The sequence below is a fragment of the Aristolochia californica genome, unplaced genomic scaffold, assembly GCF_029961685.1.
Source record: "Aristolochia californica isolate CCGP_79_NKW_82.1479 unplaced genomic scaffold, dmAriCali1.0.hap1 SCAF_5, whole genome shotgun sequence".
NCBI classification, from domain to species: domain Eukaryota; kingdom Viridiplantae; phylum Streptophyta; class Magnoliopsida; order Piperales; family Aristolochiaceae; genus Aristolochia; species Aristolochia californica.
In genome coordinates this window covers 40,372,003-40,384,645 of record NW_027182214.1, presented here as the reverse complement: position 1 = coordinate 40,384,645, position 12,643 = coordinate 40,372,003, and the positions used below count along the sequence as shown (strand labels likewise).

Genomic DNA, 12,643 nt, shown 5'->3' with positions numbered 1-12,643 from the left:
GAAGAAAAGTTTAGAAATGGTGTTCAATATTTTAGATAAAAGGGAAGAAAAATATATTCACCAAAGAGAATATTTTAGAAAGCAAGTACGATAAGATACAAAAAAACAAGACAATGCATCAAAATATCTTTTTAGTATAAAAAAATCAAACATATCCATGTTGCTCATTTTGAATATGCTCCTCAATTCATTTTCTTTTGGGAGGCTACATATGTGAGATTAAATTGCATAGAAAAAGAATAAATTGAACAATTATAGCAGTAAAAAACTTAACTAATAAGTAAAATAAAAAATAGGAGGTTACGAACTTAGGAGTACAAAGACGCTAGATATCACTTTTTCCCACCAAACCCCAACCCTAAGACATGAAACACAAATCTGAGTTCCTTCCCCACCCTTCCTCTATTTCTTAGGCTTTCCTCTAACATAAATGTAACAAACTGATGTAAGGAAAAAAAACAAAAATTATCACTTATGAAAAAACTCTAACTCACATTCTTTCCATTGAAGTCGTCCAAAATCTATGATGAAGTAACTTGTTCCTTGGGGCAATCAACTTCTTTCTATGCTTCCAAAATAAGCTATAAGTGGCATAAAGTTATAGCATAAATTAAAGCAAAAGAAAAAGAGAGAGGTGGTTTTCATAATCAACAAACGAAGATAACTGACATGGAGTCCATATTGGGGTAAAAAGTGTTATATTTTGCCAGTACCAGACAATGGAATTTTGGAAACCCTCTTCAAAGTCATTCATACCAAGTCCTGTTAGGAATTAAATGCCCTAATTCCAAACTAACAAAAACAATAATAATAAGCGTGGAAGAAAGTAAAAGCAACCACGAAAACAAACAACAAAATTTATACAAGTTCGCCTTAAGGTGAGACTACGTCCTGTCTTCGCAGTTGTAGTAATCCACTATGAAGATGAAATAGTTTACAAGAGAAATCGCACACTTACAGGTGTTTCTCTCTAACTTCTCGGGCTGCAACTCGAGATGCTCCTCGAATTAAGATGCAACCCTAATAGTGGCGCCGCTCAATTATAAAGAGAAAATTAGAGCAATCGCGATACAAGAGTAAAATTCTCAAACTGCCCGTAATGAAATAATAGTTAATATATAGTGGACCGGGCGGGGGCTCCGTCCCCACACCCCGGGAGGGGGGCCCACGGTGACCTGACCCCGTAGGTCGATCCGGGACCAACTCATCGTAGGGCGTTAATTAGGCTTGACAACTTAACAAGTCCAACCATCTTGACGATGTAAGAGACAACATTCTTTTCTAGCATGTTATCAAAGACTTTCCAAGCATGTTCCAAACTCCTACATTTCAAATGCATGTCAACAAAGAGCAGTTTGGACCAATATATCTAAACTTTTGATTCTTTGGACATACAAGTGGACCCATTTCTCTTGATCAAAAGCTCCCAACTGAGCAGTGGTCATCGATGCCCCAATTGCTCCAACACTATTAGCTTTGTTTCCTTGTTGAAGCATTTGCTAGAACAAATTCAAAACTTGCATTAGTTTTCTGTAATGGGCCTAACCGTCAATCAAGATGCTCCAAGAGATAGCTTTTCTAACAAATATAGTACTTTTTAAGTAAAACTAGAACAAAGGTTTGCAACTTTTTGGTTTTATGGATTTAATAAAAAAATTAATTAAATGCATTAAAACATGAAAATATGGAAGATGTTAATGTAACTTGTTCAAATCATTAAAAAGGAAAAAAAATTATCCATCAACTATTATGTTGGCCCAAGTGGCTTCTCAAGAGGAGGGGTGAATTGAGAATACTTCCTCCGCAAGAATGGTTTTTCAAACATCATTAAATATCAACTTTCCATTGCCTATGGAATTGCGGACCGTAGCCCTTATAGGCTCCCAACAATTTGGCAAAGTTGCCAAAAGAATTAAAGTATGAACCTCATCATCAAATTTAATATGATTGGAGGTCAATAGATTGACAATCATGCTAAACTCATTCAAATGTGATGTCACTGATGTATTTTCTATCATTTTTAAATTGAGGAATTTTTTCATGAGATGTACCTTATTATTTGTGGAAGGCTTCTCATACATGTCAGAAAAAATCTTCATCATCCCCGCTGTGGTTTTCTCCAATGCCACATTGTGAGCAACATTCTTCGACAATGTCAATCAGACTAGTCCCAACACTGTTTATCAAGGAGATTTCACTCATCATTTTTTATACCTTATGGTTTCATATCCAGAAGTGGTGCGTGCAATTTTTTACTATACATATAATCTTCAATCTGCTTCCTCCAGAACGCAAAATGCATACCATTGAACTTGTTGATTCCAAGTGTTGATCCTTCTCTGCCAGTCATGCTCTCAATCACGAACCAAAGCTCTGATACCACTTATTAGGAATTAGACACCCTAATTCCAAACTAACGAGAGCAATAATAATAATTATAGTAAAAAAAAACAAGCATGAAAACAAACAACAAGATTTATACAGGTTTGCCTCAAGGTGAGACTACGTTTTGTCTTCCTTTGCTCAAGTAATCCACTTTGAATATGAAATAGTTTACAAGAGAGATGGTATACACTTACAAATGTTGTTTTTCTTTAACTTCTCTCGGTCGCAAATGATGCTTCTCGGATGATTAAACCCTAAAAGCGGAGCCCCCAAATATAAAAAGAAAATTAGGGCAATCGTGATATAAGGTCGATCCGCGTACCGACTCAGCGTAGGGCGTTGATTAGGCTACGCAACATAACATATTTTATGCAAAGTTTTAAATGTAGGTTGGAGCTCGAAATAAGTTAAAATTATTGGGCTCGAGCTCAATTAAAATTATAGGTTCAAGTCTGGGCTCGACTCGAGCTCGAGTTCGAAATATTTAAATCAAACCCAACTCGAACTTATGGAGGTTCGAGCTCGGCTTGACTCGATGCTACCCTAAATTGGTAGTAAGAGTGATATCCTCAATATCAACACTATACCCTTGAGAGAGTTATTCAATTACTCAAGCTGGTCCAAATCGGTTAAAAGGTTTCTTATTATCCGAGACCTACTAGGTCACCTAACCAAGCTCGGACCACCTATTGACGAAGAAGACAATAGAAGTAGTTGAAAAATGAAACCGTGGTGGTTAGTTGGCTCATCAACAACATGGAAGAGCAAGTAGCCAACAATGTTGTCCACTTGGACACAACCAAATAGGTTTGGGACACATGTATAAAATTATACTCCAGCACAGACAGTCTACAAAAGCCGCATGATGTCTTCCAAAAGTATAATAGGTTTGGGACTCCATGGATTACATCGTGTAGAAAAAAAGAAGAGCACACATTAGGGAGAAAAAGAAGAGGAAGAATGAGGTTATGAACGTATGTCCAAACCCTCTCCCTTAAGCTCAATTTATAACTGATAAAAGTACAATGTTACAATTATACTCTTCACCCCAGTAAGAGCAAGGAAGAGACAATAAACATAAACTAATTACAACAATGATACCCTAATTACATCATATCTTCCAACACTCTCACTCAAGCTGGGAGGTAATGGCAGTGATCCCAACTTAAAACAAATAACATAGACGTAGTAATAAGCTCCTCCATCACAATGTCCCAAAGATAAGTACGACACTGAGCACAAATTATCAAAGGGTAGAAATAGGTGATAAGTTGAAACCAATCTCAAATGATTTCAAACAAATATAGTGATAATAATTACTAAAGTGGGTAATGCTTATCATTCATAAGACGACGATAAAAAACCCAAGGGTACCAATAAAAAGTCTAAAATGACTTAAAGACACCCATGTATAATGGACCAACCAAAGCAACACTCCAAAAAGGGTTGGCCAAAGGGGTAAGTAAGAGTCAAATAAAGAAAGGTAAGAGAAATGTTGCCTAATAATAAGAAGGTATTTGGTAATAAGGAAGATAAGGTGAAGAAGTTGGGGTCACCATCTGCTTTATTTTCCTAAGTACTTCAAATTCTTCAATAAATGAACCAATACTGACAAGAGTCAGCAAATAATAAACCCAAGACAAGGAACTGATGAGTTCTTCTTCAGTAATAATGTCTCAATCAAAGACACACAATAGCAACAATGGAAATGAACCAATGTCCAAATAACACGTATCAAATTGTGAAAGTCTTTAAGAGTAATAAAGTCACACGAAATAATCCGCAACGAGTTTATCCTTGGATAAGGAAGTTGTGCACCAAGTAATAAGTTATAATCGAGTAATAAGTTATAATCGAGTAATAAGCTGCCAATAATTCAATATAATAATCAAGTCGGAGCCAAGTGATCGAGTTAGACTGAGGCAAGCGATCAAGTAGAGTTTAGTTAGTTATCATACCAATATAGCCAAGTCATGAGAGAAGTCGGTATAAAACTCTAGACCTGGACTAGTATACCAGAGGTAGGGAGCAAGTGCACCGAGTCAGGTTCACTCAATCTGAGTTGACCCGAGTTAACTCAAGCAGATCGCTGGTCCAAGTCAGGCAGAATAGTATGTCACTAGTAACAAAAATGGAAGATACACAACTATGCAACAAAAACATAAAACATGAAAACAACATCAAAACAAGAAATTTTTGTATACCTTGAAGGAGCACATCATGGAGTGATTAATTCTAACAAAAAATATCTGATTAGAAGAAAAATTTGGCTAAAAAACTAGGATTCTAGGAGAAAAAGAAACTTAATTCGTGCCAAAGCATGGAGAGATAATAGGAGAGAAAATAGAAAAAATGAGAGATTTTTTACAAAACTGACCTTTAGTACTTCTGATATCAATATCTCCCACAATATATATTAGAATCATAAACTGTTTGTTGCTTAAGAAACTAGACCCAAAGAGCTTTAATTTTACACTAAATTTGACATAAAAACTTCATTCTTGAATATGTTATGACCTCTTTATTTTATTCATTTTATAGCTTGATAGTTGTCTACTCCAATGTGAATATCTCCTTACATATAGATCAAGTTGACATAAAATTTTCTCCTTCTAAAAAAAAATTTAATAAATTTTATTCAGTATAATATTTACTCATTAAATAACTTGATGTAATTGTTATTCTTTTACACATATAAATAAAGCTTAAGGGAGAAGATTAGGGTCAGGCTTTCACAACCTTAATCCTCTTATTTCCCAATGTCCACTCCTCTCTCAAAGTAGTTGTCCCTCTTTCCTCTCTCTCTCTCTCTCTCTCTCTTCTTCCTTCTCTCTTCTTTCTTTGTTCTCTTCTCTCTTCTTTTTTTCTTCTTATCTTTCATTACCTCAACTTAACCTAATCACCATGGAATCCTTAAAACAACAAAATGGATTATTTAAGAGAAGTTTCAATTTGATATTATCAGCATGAATTACATTCCATCCAAAAATCAACTTGCAAACATATTTACAAAGTTGTGATTGCTACCTCTCTTCACAATTCGTGCACCAAGTTGGGTATTTTTTTTGTGTACATGCATTAGCTTGAGGGAGAATGTTAAAGTTATTACACGATTTATTACATATTCAAGCGGGTTCTCTTCTCCTTTGTAGTCATTATTTATTTCTCCTCTTTAAGTTGATGCAACCCTAAGGGCATTATTTTCATTAAATAAATTTGAAGTTAAAAATTAAAGAGGTGTAGTTTTGAAGTCAATTCAACCTTGACTTATTTTTCTCACACTTTCACTCTCCCTCTCTCTCTCCAATCTTCTTCTTTCATTCTCCTTCTAGTTCTCTCTTCTTCTTCTTCTTCTTCTTCTTTTGCCTTATCTTCTTTTCACCTAAAACTTAGACTTCAAGGATCATGATTTAAAGGCCTTGGAATTTATCAGTTTTCTAAGCATATCTATACAAATTGTAATAGGAGACCATTCGAATAATTGATTTGTATTAGCGGTTTCAACTAAGAACTGAATGAGAGCAAACCAAAATCAAATTACTTCAAAATACAATATATTGGCATATTTTTTTAATTAAATTGTATCATGAATTATGTAGTAAAGTTAATAATCCCCACATTTACATACGCTTTGTGGGACATGGCCCATGTGTGAAATCATAGTCATAAGTGTTTGCTAGTGCCCTTTTTTGTAGCAAACGTGACTTAGACGGAGAAGTGGGAATGAAATGGCGTGGGATTGGACCACTTTGAGTGCATCGATCAAGGAGCCTTCATAGGCACCCCTAACGGCATCGCTGCAGATTTGATTGGTGTCGGCGCGTATTGACCGAAGCTTGGTGTATATATCTGAAACTTGAAATCGAATGAGCGGGGAAGGGCCCACGCGTGTACAGAGAATAGAATATCCTTCTTACACTTCTTGTCGCTTCTGGAAACTCGGGCGAACCCGCGAAGAAATGCAGCCTTGGAGGGACAAGTCCGGACTTTTGGAGTTTTTTTCAATTTTACTCTGTTCGCGCTTCGCGGGTTCGCAGGGTTCACTGTTCAGTGGCTTGCTCTCTTCGTCAAGCTTCGATGTCATCGTCAATTCGTCATTATTGTCTCCAAATTATTATTTTTACGCCTTCTGTAAGTTTTTTTCTTTGCGGCAAAGATCGAAACGGGGAGTTGTTTTTGTTGGTTCCTTGAAACGTCGTTGCGTACGCAATTGATGGCAACCATACTCACGCCATGTGCGCTTCTCACACTTTCTACCGAGAGAGAGAAAGTGGGTGGAAAGAGCAGAGACAGATCAGATTCGGGCCCGGCCCTTTTGTCTCCCTCTGAATCCCGAATCGACAAAACTGGAATTCTTGATCTCTGTTTGAGTCGAGGATTTGCCGAGCATGGAGGGATTCAGGAGGGGGGAGTTTTTGTCTCCTTATCTTTCTCTGGCATTTGTGTTTGTACTGATTTTGGGATCCTCTGCCCAGGACGCGAAGGAGAAGGACAGGATAACCGCTTTGCCCGGGCAGCCGACGAACGTGGGCTTCTCGCAGTTTTCTGGGTACGTGACTGTGAATCAGGAGGCGGGGCGGGCTCTGTTTTATTGGCTGATTGAGGCGCCAGGAAATGAGACGGCGTCTCGCCCGCTTGTTTTGTGGCTCAATGGTGGGCCTGGTTGCTCATCGGTGGCGTACGGGGCGGCGGAGGAAGTGGGTCCATTTCGGATCAACCCGGATGGGAAGACTCTGTATATGAACCCTTATGCGTGGAACAAATGTGAGTGTGAGGCATGTGAAGAGAATTTGGATTTGCTTTAGGCATCTGTTTACGAAATTTTAACTTTTTCGTTTCTTCATTGTTTCTTTCAGTGGCAAATTTGCTTTTCTTGGAATCGCCTGCTGGCGTTGGTTTCTCTTATTCGAACACAACTTCTGATTTGTACAGTGCTGGAGACCAGAGAACAGGTTCCACTCCTAATTTTTCTTCATTCTCTTGTGGATTTTAATTTTTCATTGATTGCTTGATCTTTTATACGGTTCTTGGCCGTTGTTGTTTAGCCGAAGATGCCTATGTTTTCCTTGTGAATTGGCTGGACAGATTCCCTCATTACAAGCACAGAGAATTTTACATCGCGGGAGAGAGTTATGCTGGTAGTTGAATTTAAACTGCCTAATTTACTGGCAATTAAACCGAAAGAAAAAAAATAATCTATAAGTTTCTATTCTTTTCCATTCGTTTCAGGTCACTATGTTCCTCAGCTGTCGCGTGTTATATTCAGGAAGAATCAGGGAATAAAAAACCCTGTCCTTAATTTCAAAGGTTTCATGGTGAGAACAAAGCATCTTTCAGACTAGTTTAACCTGACTTACCCGCTTCTGCTCCCTAACTTAGCTTCTTTCAGGTAGGTAATGCAGTTACGGATGACTATCATGACTATGTTGGCACATTCGAGTACTGGTGGACCCATGGTTTGATTTCGGATGAGACTAATCGAAAACTCCGAGCCTTGTGCAATTCTGGGTCATCTCAGCACCCTTCAATAGAATGCCAGAGAGCCCTTGATGAAGCCGATAAAGAGATGGGGAACATTGACCCTTACAGCATATATACACGCCCATGTAATAATACTTCCTCTCTCAGACACAATTTAAGGGGTCACTATGTAAGCTCCTCCCACATTGTTTGCTTCGTCAACTCTTTTATGATAAGAGATTAAAGTTGAATTCTCTCTCGCCAATGGAGATGTTTTCTCATGATGTGGATGCACTGACACTATTTTACTCAATGCAGCCATGGATGTCAAGAGCTTACGATCCCTGTACAGAGAGGTACTCCAAGGTTTACTTCAATAATCTTGAAGTCCAGAAGGCTTTCCACGCCAATGTTACAGGGATTCCTTATGTCTGGGATACATGCAGGTATTGGTATTTTTTAGTAGACTTATTTGGTGCAAGTTAACAGGGTGGGTGAAAGTAAGAGCATAGATGATAACTCACATTCTTTGCATGCAGTGATATTGTTGGGGACTACTGGAGAGATTCCCCTCTTTCCATGCTTGATATATATCAGGAGCTTATAGCAGCTGGTTTGAGAGTCTGGGTCTATAGGTATTGATCCTTTTTCTAAAAGGCTTCTTCCTTTTTTTTTTTTTTTTTTTAATCTCTGCTACATATTATTTATTTCTTGATTGCAGTTATTGATTTTACTGAACAATCCTTGACATTAGTTACAATTTTATACTTAATGAAAAGAAAACCTGATCTTGGGTATATTTTCCATTATTAATGACTCATCCTGTAAAATCTATGATTTGTGTTGTTCAGTTCATCAAATCAGTTACACTGACATTTCAAACATTCCATTCCTAAAGTAGAAGAAAATTTTGTTTCATTAAATGGATATAGCTGTCTCTGCCTCCTTTATATAAAATTATTTTTCGGTGATTAAAGGCTGCAAACTGGGGTAAATGGATGTGTATGTGAAATTGATCACAACAGGCACTTTTTTGGTTGAATGGTTAGTTCAAACTATTATTTGTTCTTATTACTTAATCCTACAAATATTAGTGACTCTTATTTGTCTCTTTCTTGACGTCAATTTTCATATATATCTATTACTCTTTTGCCAGTGGGGACACTGATGCAATAGTACCTGTTACTGCTACCCGATACTCAATTGATGCTCTCAAGCTTCCTACAGTAATCAGTTGGTACCCCTGGTATGACAGTGGAAAGGTAAGTACCAAAAACTGAAATTATTGCTTCTGATATTGATGTCCTAACAAATCTAGCGAAATGTATAGTTGTGTACCTTTTCTATTTCTCTGCTCATATATCCACTCTTCATGGCAGGTTGGTGGGTGGAGCCAGGTGTACAAAGGCCTGACCTTTGTAACTGTGACTGGTGCAGGGCATGAAGTCCCTCTTCATCGCCCTCGTCAATCTTATATACTATTTAGATCTTTCTTGCAGAATAAGCCAATGCCTAGATGACAATTCAAAGGATGTTGTCCAATTTGGAAGAGAAGAGATTAGATCAAAACATTCTTTCTGTGAAACACTGTCACAATGTAGTCCCTTTTCCTGGTTTTCTGTAATATGGATTTTCTTCATAAGCTGAATGTAATAATGGAATCATCAATTTATTGTACTATCCTAGGAAGTACTAATGACTACTCAATAAAAGAAAACTTATGAAAGGGTGATCTCTAATGTTGTCTCTCTCTCTTGCTTGACAGCAGTAAGACTTTTTAATCGAATAATAATACCTGATCTGACCAAAAATATAATGCAGTCTGGAAGCAAATATGTGCCAGCAATGGTGGTCTCAAAAGATTTGACAGGAGAAGTTGCTAAATTATAAACAGTTGAAGCACAAAAAGCTTCTGCACTTAATGGATTGCTTGGGTTCAAAACCAGCCAACCACTACGATTGGGGCTGGGACATGCCCCAATCTCATTTAGTATTGATAAGTATGAGAATACAGGCAGGAAAATCTGTTTCTGTGCAATCATAAGGAGAATATCATAATAGTGTTACAACACTTTCTTGCTCCCCTGCCTTGAGTTTGCAGTAACAAAAGGCCATAGCAACTGCTGCCCATGCTATGGAGCATAACCAGTATGTGTTTTTGCTAGTCATCTCTTTGTTCCATGCCTTCATCTTTTACCAAATGGAAGTTCTGGTGTTTCATACTAGTTACATGTTCAGCAGGTCCAGTTTCTGTTGCTGGAGTAAACGGCATATCTTCCATATGTCACTCCTGTTTGAACAGTTTATAATGCTGTAATTGATGAGATGAAGATCCATCCTCTGTTGTTGGGTGAAGGTGATCTTTCATCATCTGACTGCTTGTTTTTGGATTGAGACTTGGAGCAGCCTTGCTATGTTAATGGCGGAGGAGATGAACGGGGTCACTGATCCAGATCGTCGATTATACTTAAATGAAACATGGATGTCAAGAACAAGAACTCCATGCCAGTGTTACAGAGATTCTTTATGTTTAGGTTACGTTCAGGTATTTCTTTCAGACATATTTGCAGGATGGTGCGTGGTGTGGAGTAGATCATAATCCTACTGTGCCATGCTCCGTATACATCAGGAGCCTGTAGCAGCTGGTCTGAGGGCCTGGGTCATTTGTGAAGTTTACTTGAAAGAATTTTAGATATCAGTTACAAATCTGTACTTTCCTGTGAAAGAGCATATTGGCACTTATGAAACAGAGTAGAGTGTGAATAAAATTACATTAAAGGTGATCAGTTTGTGTTACAGGCTAAGTTCAAACAAATCTTGAATTCAATTATATTCCTAATTTGACATTTCAAGCATTTCATTCATGAAGACAATGAAAGGTTTGTTTCTTGAAATGGATGTAACTATCTTTTTCCTCCTTGATTCAAAACCGTCTTTTTGGGTGATTTTTAGGCTTGCAAACAGGGGTACATGGGCAAGTATTTAAAATTTATTTAAGCTGGACTTTTTTTTTTTGTTGAATAGTTGAAACTTGTTTTTTGTTGCTACTAAAATTCTACATATGTCAGAGACTCTTAGTTCTCTTTCTTACTTCAGCTCTAATTGAAATTCAGAACTCTATTTCTGGTGGGGACAGGGATGCAATAGTGCCCATTATTGCAACTTGATACTCAATTGCTGCTCTCAAGCTTCATACTCTTTGTTTTATTTTCTGAAAGAATTTTGTTTGTTTTACAATGTATTTATAGTACAAGAAGAGGAGAGAATTTGGGAGATGATAGACTGTTCTTCTTGATTTCAAGAAACAAATTGTGATTGATCCGATATAGCTTCCCTTTGACAACTCATGCTACTTTAAGTAAATTCTTTCTTTCTTTGACAGCTCACGCTAACACTCTCCCTCAAGTTGGTGCATAGATATTTGTCATACCCAACTTGTCAAATGAGTTGTAAAAGGTCTTGCTATAAACAACTTTTGTAGGTATATCTACCAGTTGATCTTCAAACTTAACAAATGGAAATCAAATTGTCTTTGTTTCAAGATTTTGTTTGATTATCACAAACAAATTCATTTTGCCAATAAGAGCAAATCCAATCTCGGTTATCGGTCTTTTAAGCCATAGTAGTTCACAAAGACCCTTGGCCATTTTTTGAAACTCAGCTTCGGCGTAGGATAACGACATTACCTTTTACTTCTTGCTTCTCCATGTAACCAGATTTTTTCCTACGAAGGTAAAATAACTTGAAGTGAACTTCCTGTTAACAATATTTCTAGCCCAATCTACATTTGTGTAACCTCAATGTTTAAATGATGATTCTTGGAAAACATAAGCCCTTTGTCTGGAGAGGACTTTAGATAACGAAAAATTTGAATAACAACTAGCATATGATCTTTACTAGAACAATGCATAAATTGACTTACTATGCTTACAACATAAGTAATATCTGGTCGAGTATGGGACATATAGATTAGCTTACCAACCAATTTTTGATATGTTTCTTTATTAGTTGGCACTTGATCTGCATACTCTCCAAGTTTATGATTTTGGATAATCAGAGTGCCGGGAGGCTTACAATCTAGCAATCTTCCTTCTAATAGCATATCTAGCACATATATTCTTTCAGACAGAAATATGCCTAATTCTTGATTTTGCAATTTCAATACCCAAAAAATATTTGAGTCTTCCCAAAATTTTCATTTCAAATTCAGATGTCAATTGTTCCTATATTCTAGAGATTTCTTCTATGTCATCCCCTGTAATAATCATGTCATCTACTTAGAGTATTAGAGTTAGTTACATTTCCAAGTAGATGTTTCAGGAATAGATTATGGTCAAAGTTACTTTGTTTGAAGCCATATTTTCTCATAGCCAAGCTAAACTGACCAAACCATGCATAGGAGATTGTTTTAGCCCATACAATGTGTGTTGTAACTTACACACAACCTTAGTTTCTAAGGATGCAATATACCTTGGTGGGATATCCATGTAGACCTCCTCAAGATTACCATGAAAAAAAATGTATCCTTTATGTCAAAACTGATGTAACAACCACTCTGGGTTTACCTTAAGGGACAACGACACTCAAATGGTATTTAATTTTACCAATGAGAAAGTCTCTTGATAATCAATGTCATATCTTTGTGTATAGTCTTTTGCCACAATTCTCACCTTATATCTTTCAATGGAACCATCTGCCATGTGCTTAATGGAGAAGATCCATCTACACTAGACTGTTTTCATTCCTTTCGGTAATCAGACCAAAGTCCATGTATTATTTATTTGCTGAGCCTCCATTT

The 12,643-nt window shown here is 37.0% G+C and overlaps 1 protein-coding gene across 1 annotated transcript; it reads left to right on the top strand.

The window, feature by feature from the left end:
* Positions 1 to 6,656: 6,656 nt before the first annotated feature.
* On the top strand, positions 6,657 to 9,565 carry LOC137965533 (serine carboxypeptidase-like 27). Its single transcript, XM_068811798.1, has 9 exons — positions 6,657 to 7,149; positions 7,242 to 7,337; positions 7,431 to 7,523; positions 7,615 to 7,700; positions 7,775 to 8,035; positions 8,164 to 8,291; positions 8,385 to 8,480; positions 9,002 to 9,107; positions 9,225 to 9,565. Exons 1-9 carry the CDS (start codon positions 6,774 to 6,776, stop codon positions 9,363 to 9,365), a joined length of 1,383 nt encoding a protein of 460 aa, XP_068667899.1. The 5' UTR covers positions 6,657 to 6,773; the 3' UTR covers positions 9,366 to 9,565.
* Positions 9,566 to 12,643: the final 3,078 nt, after the last annotated feature.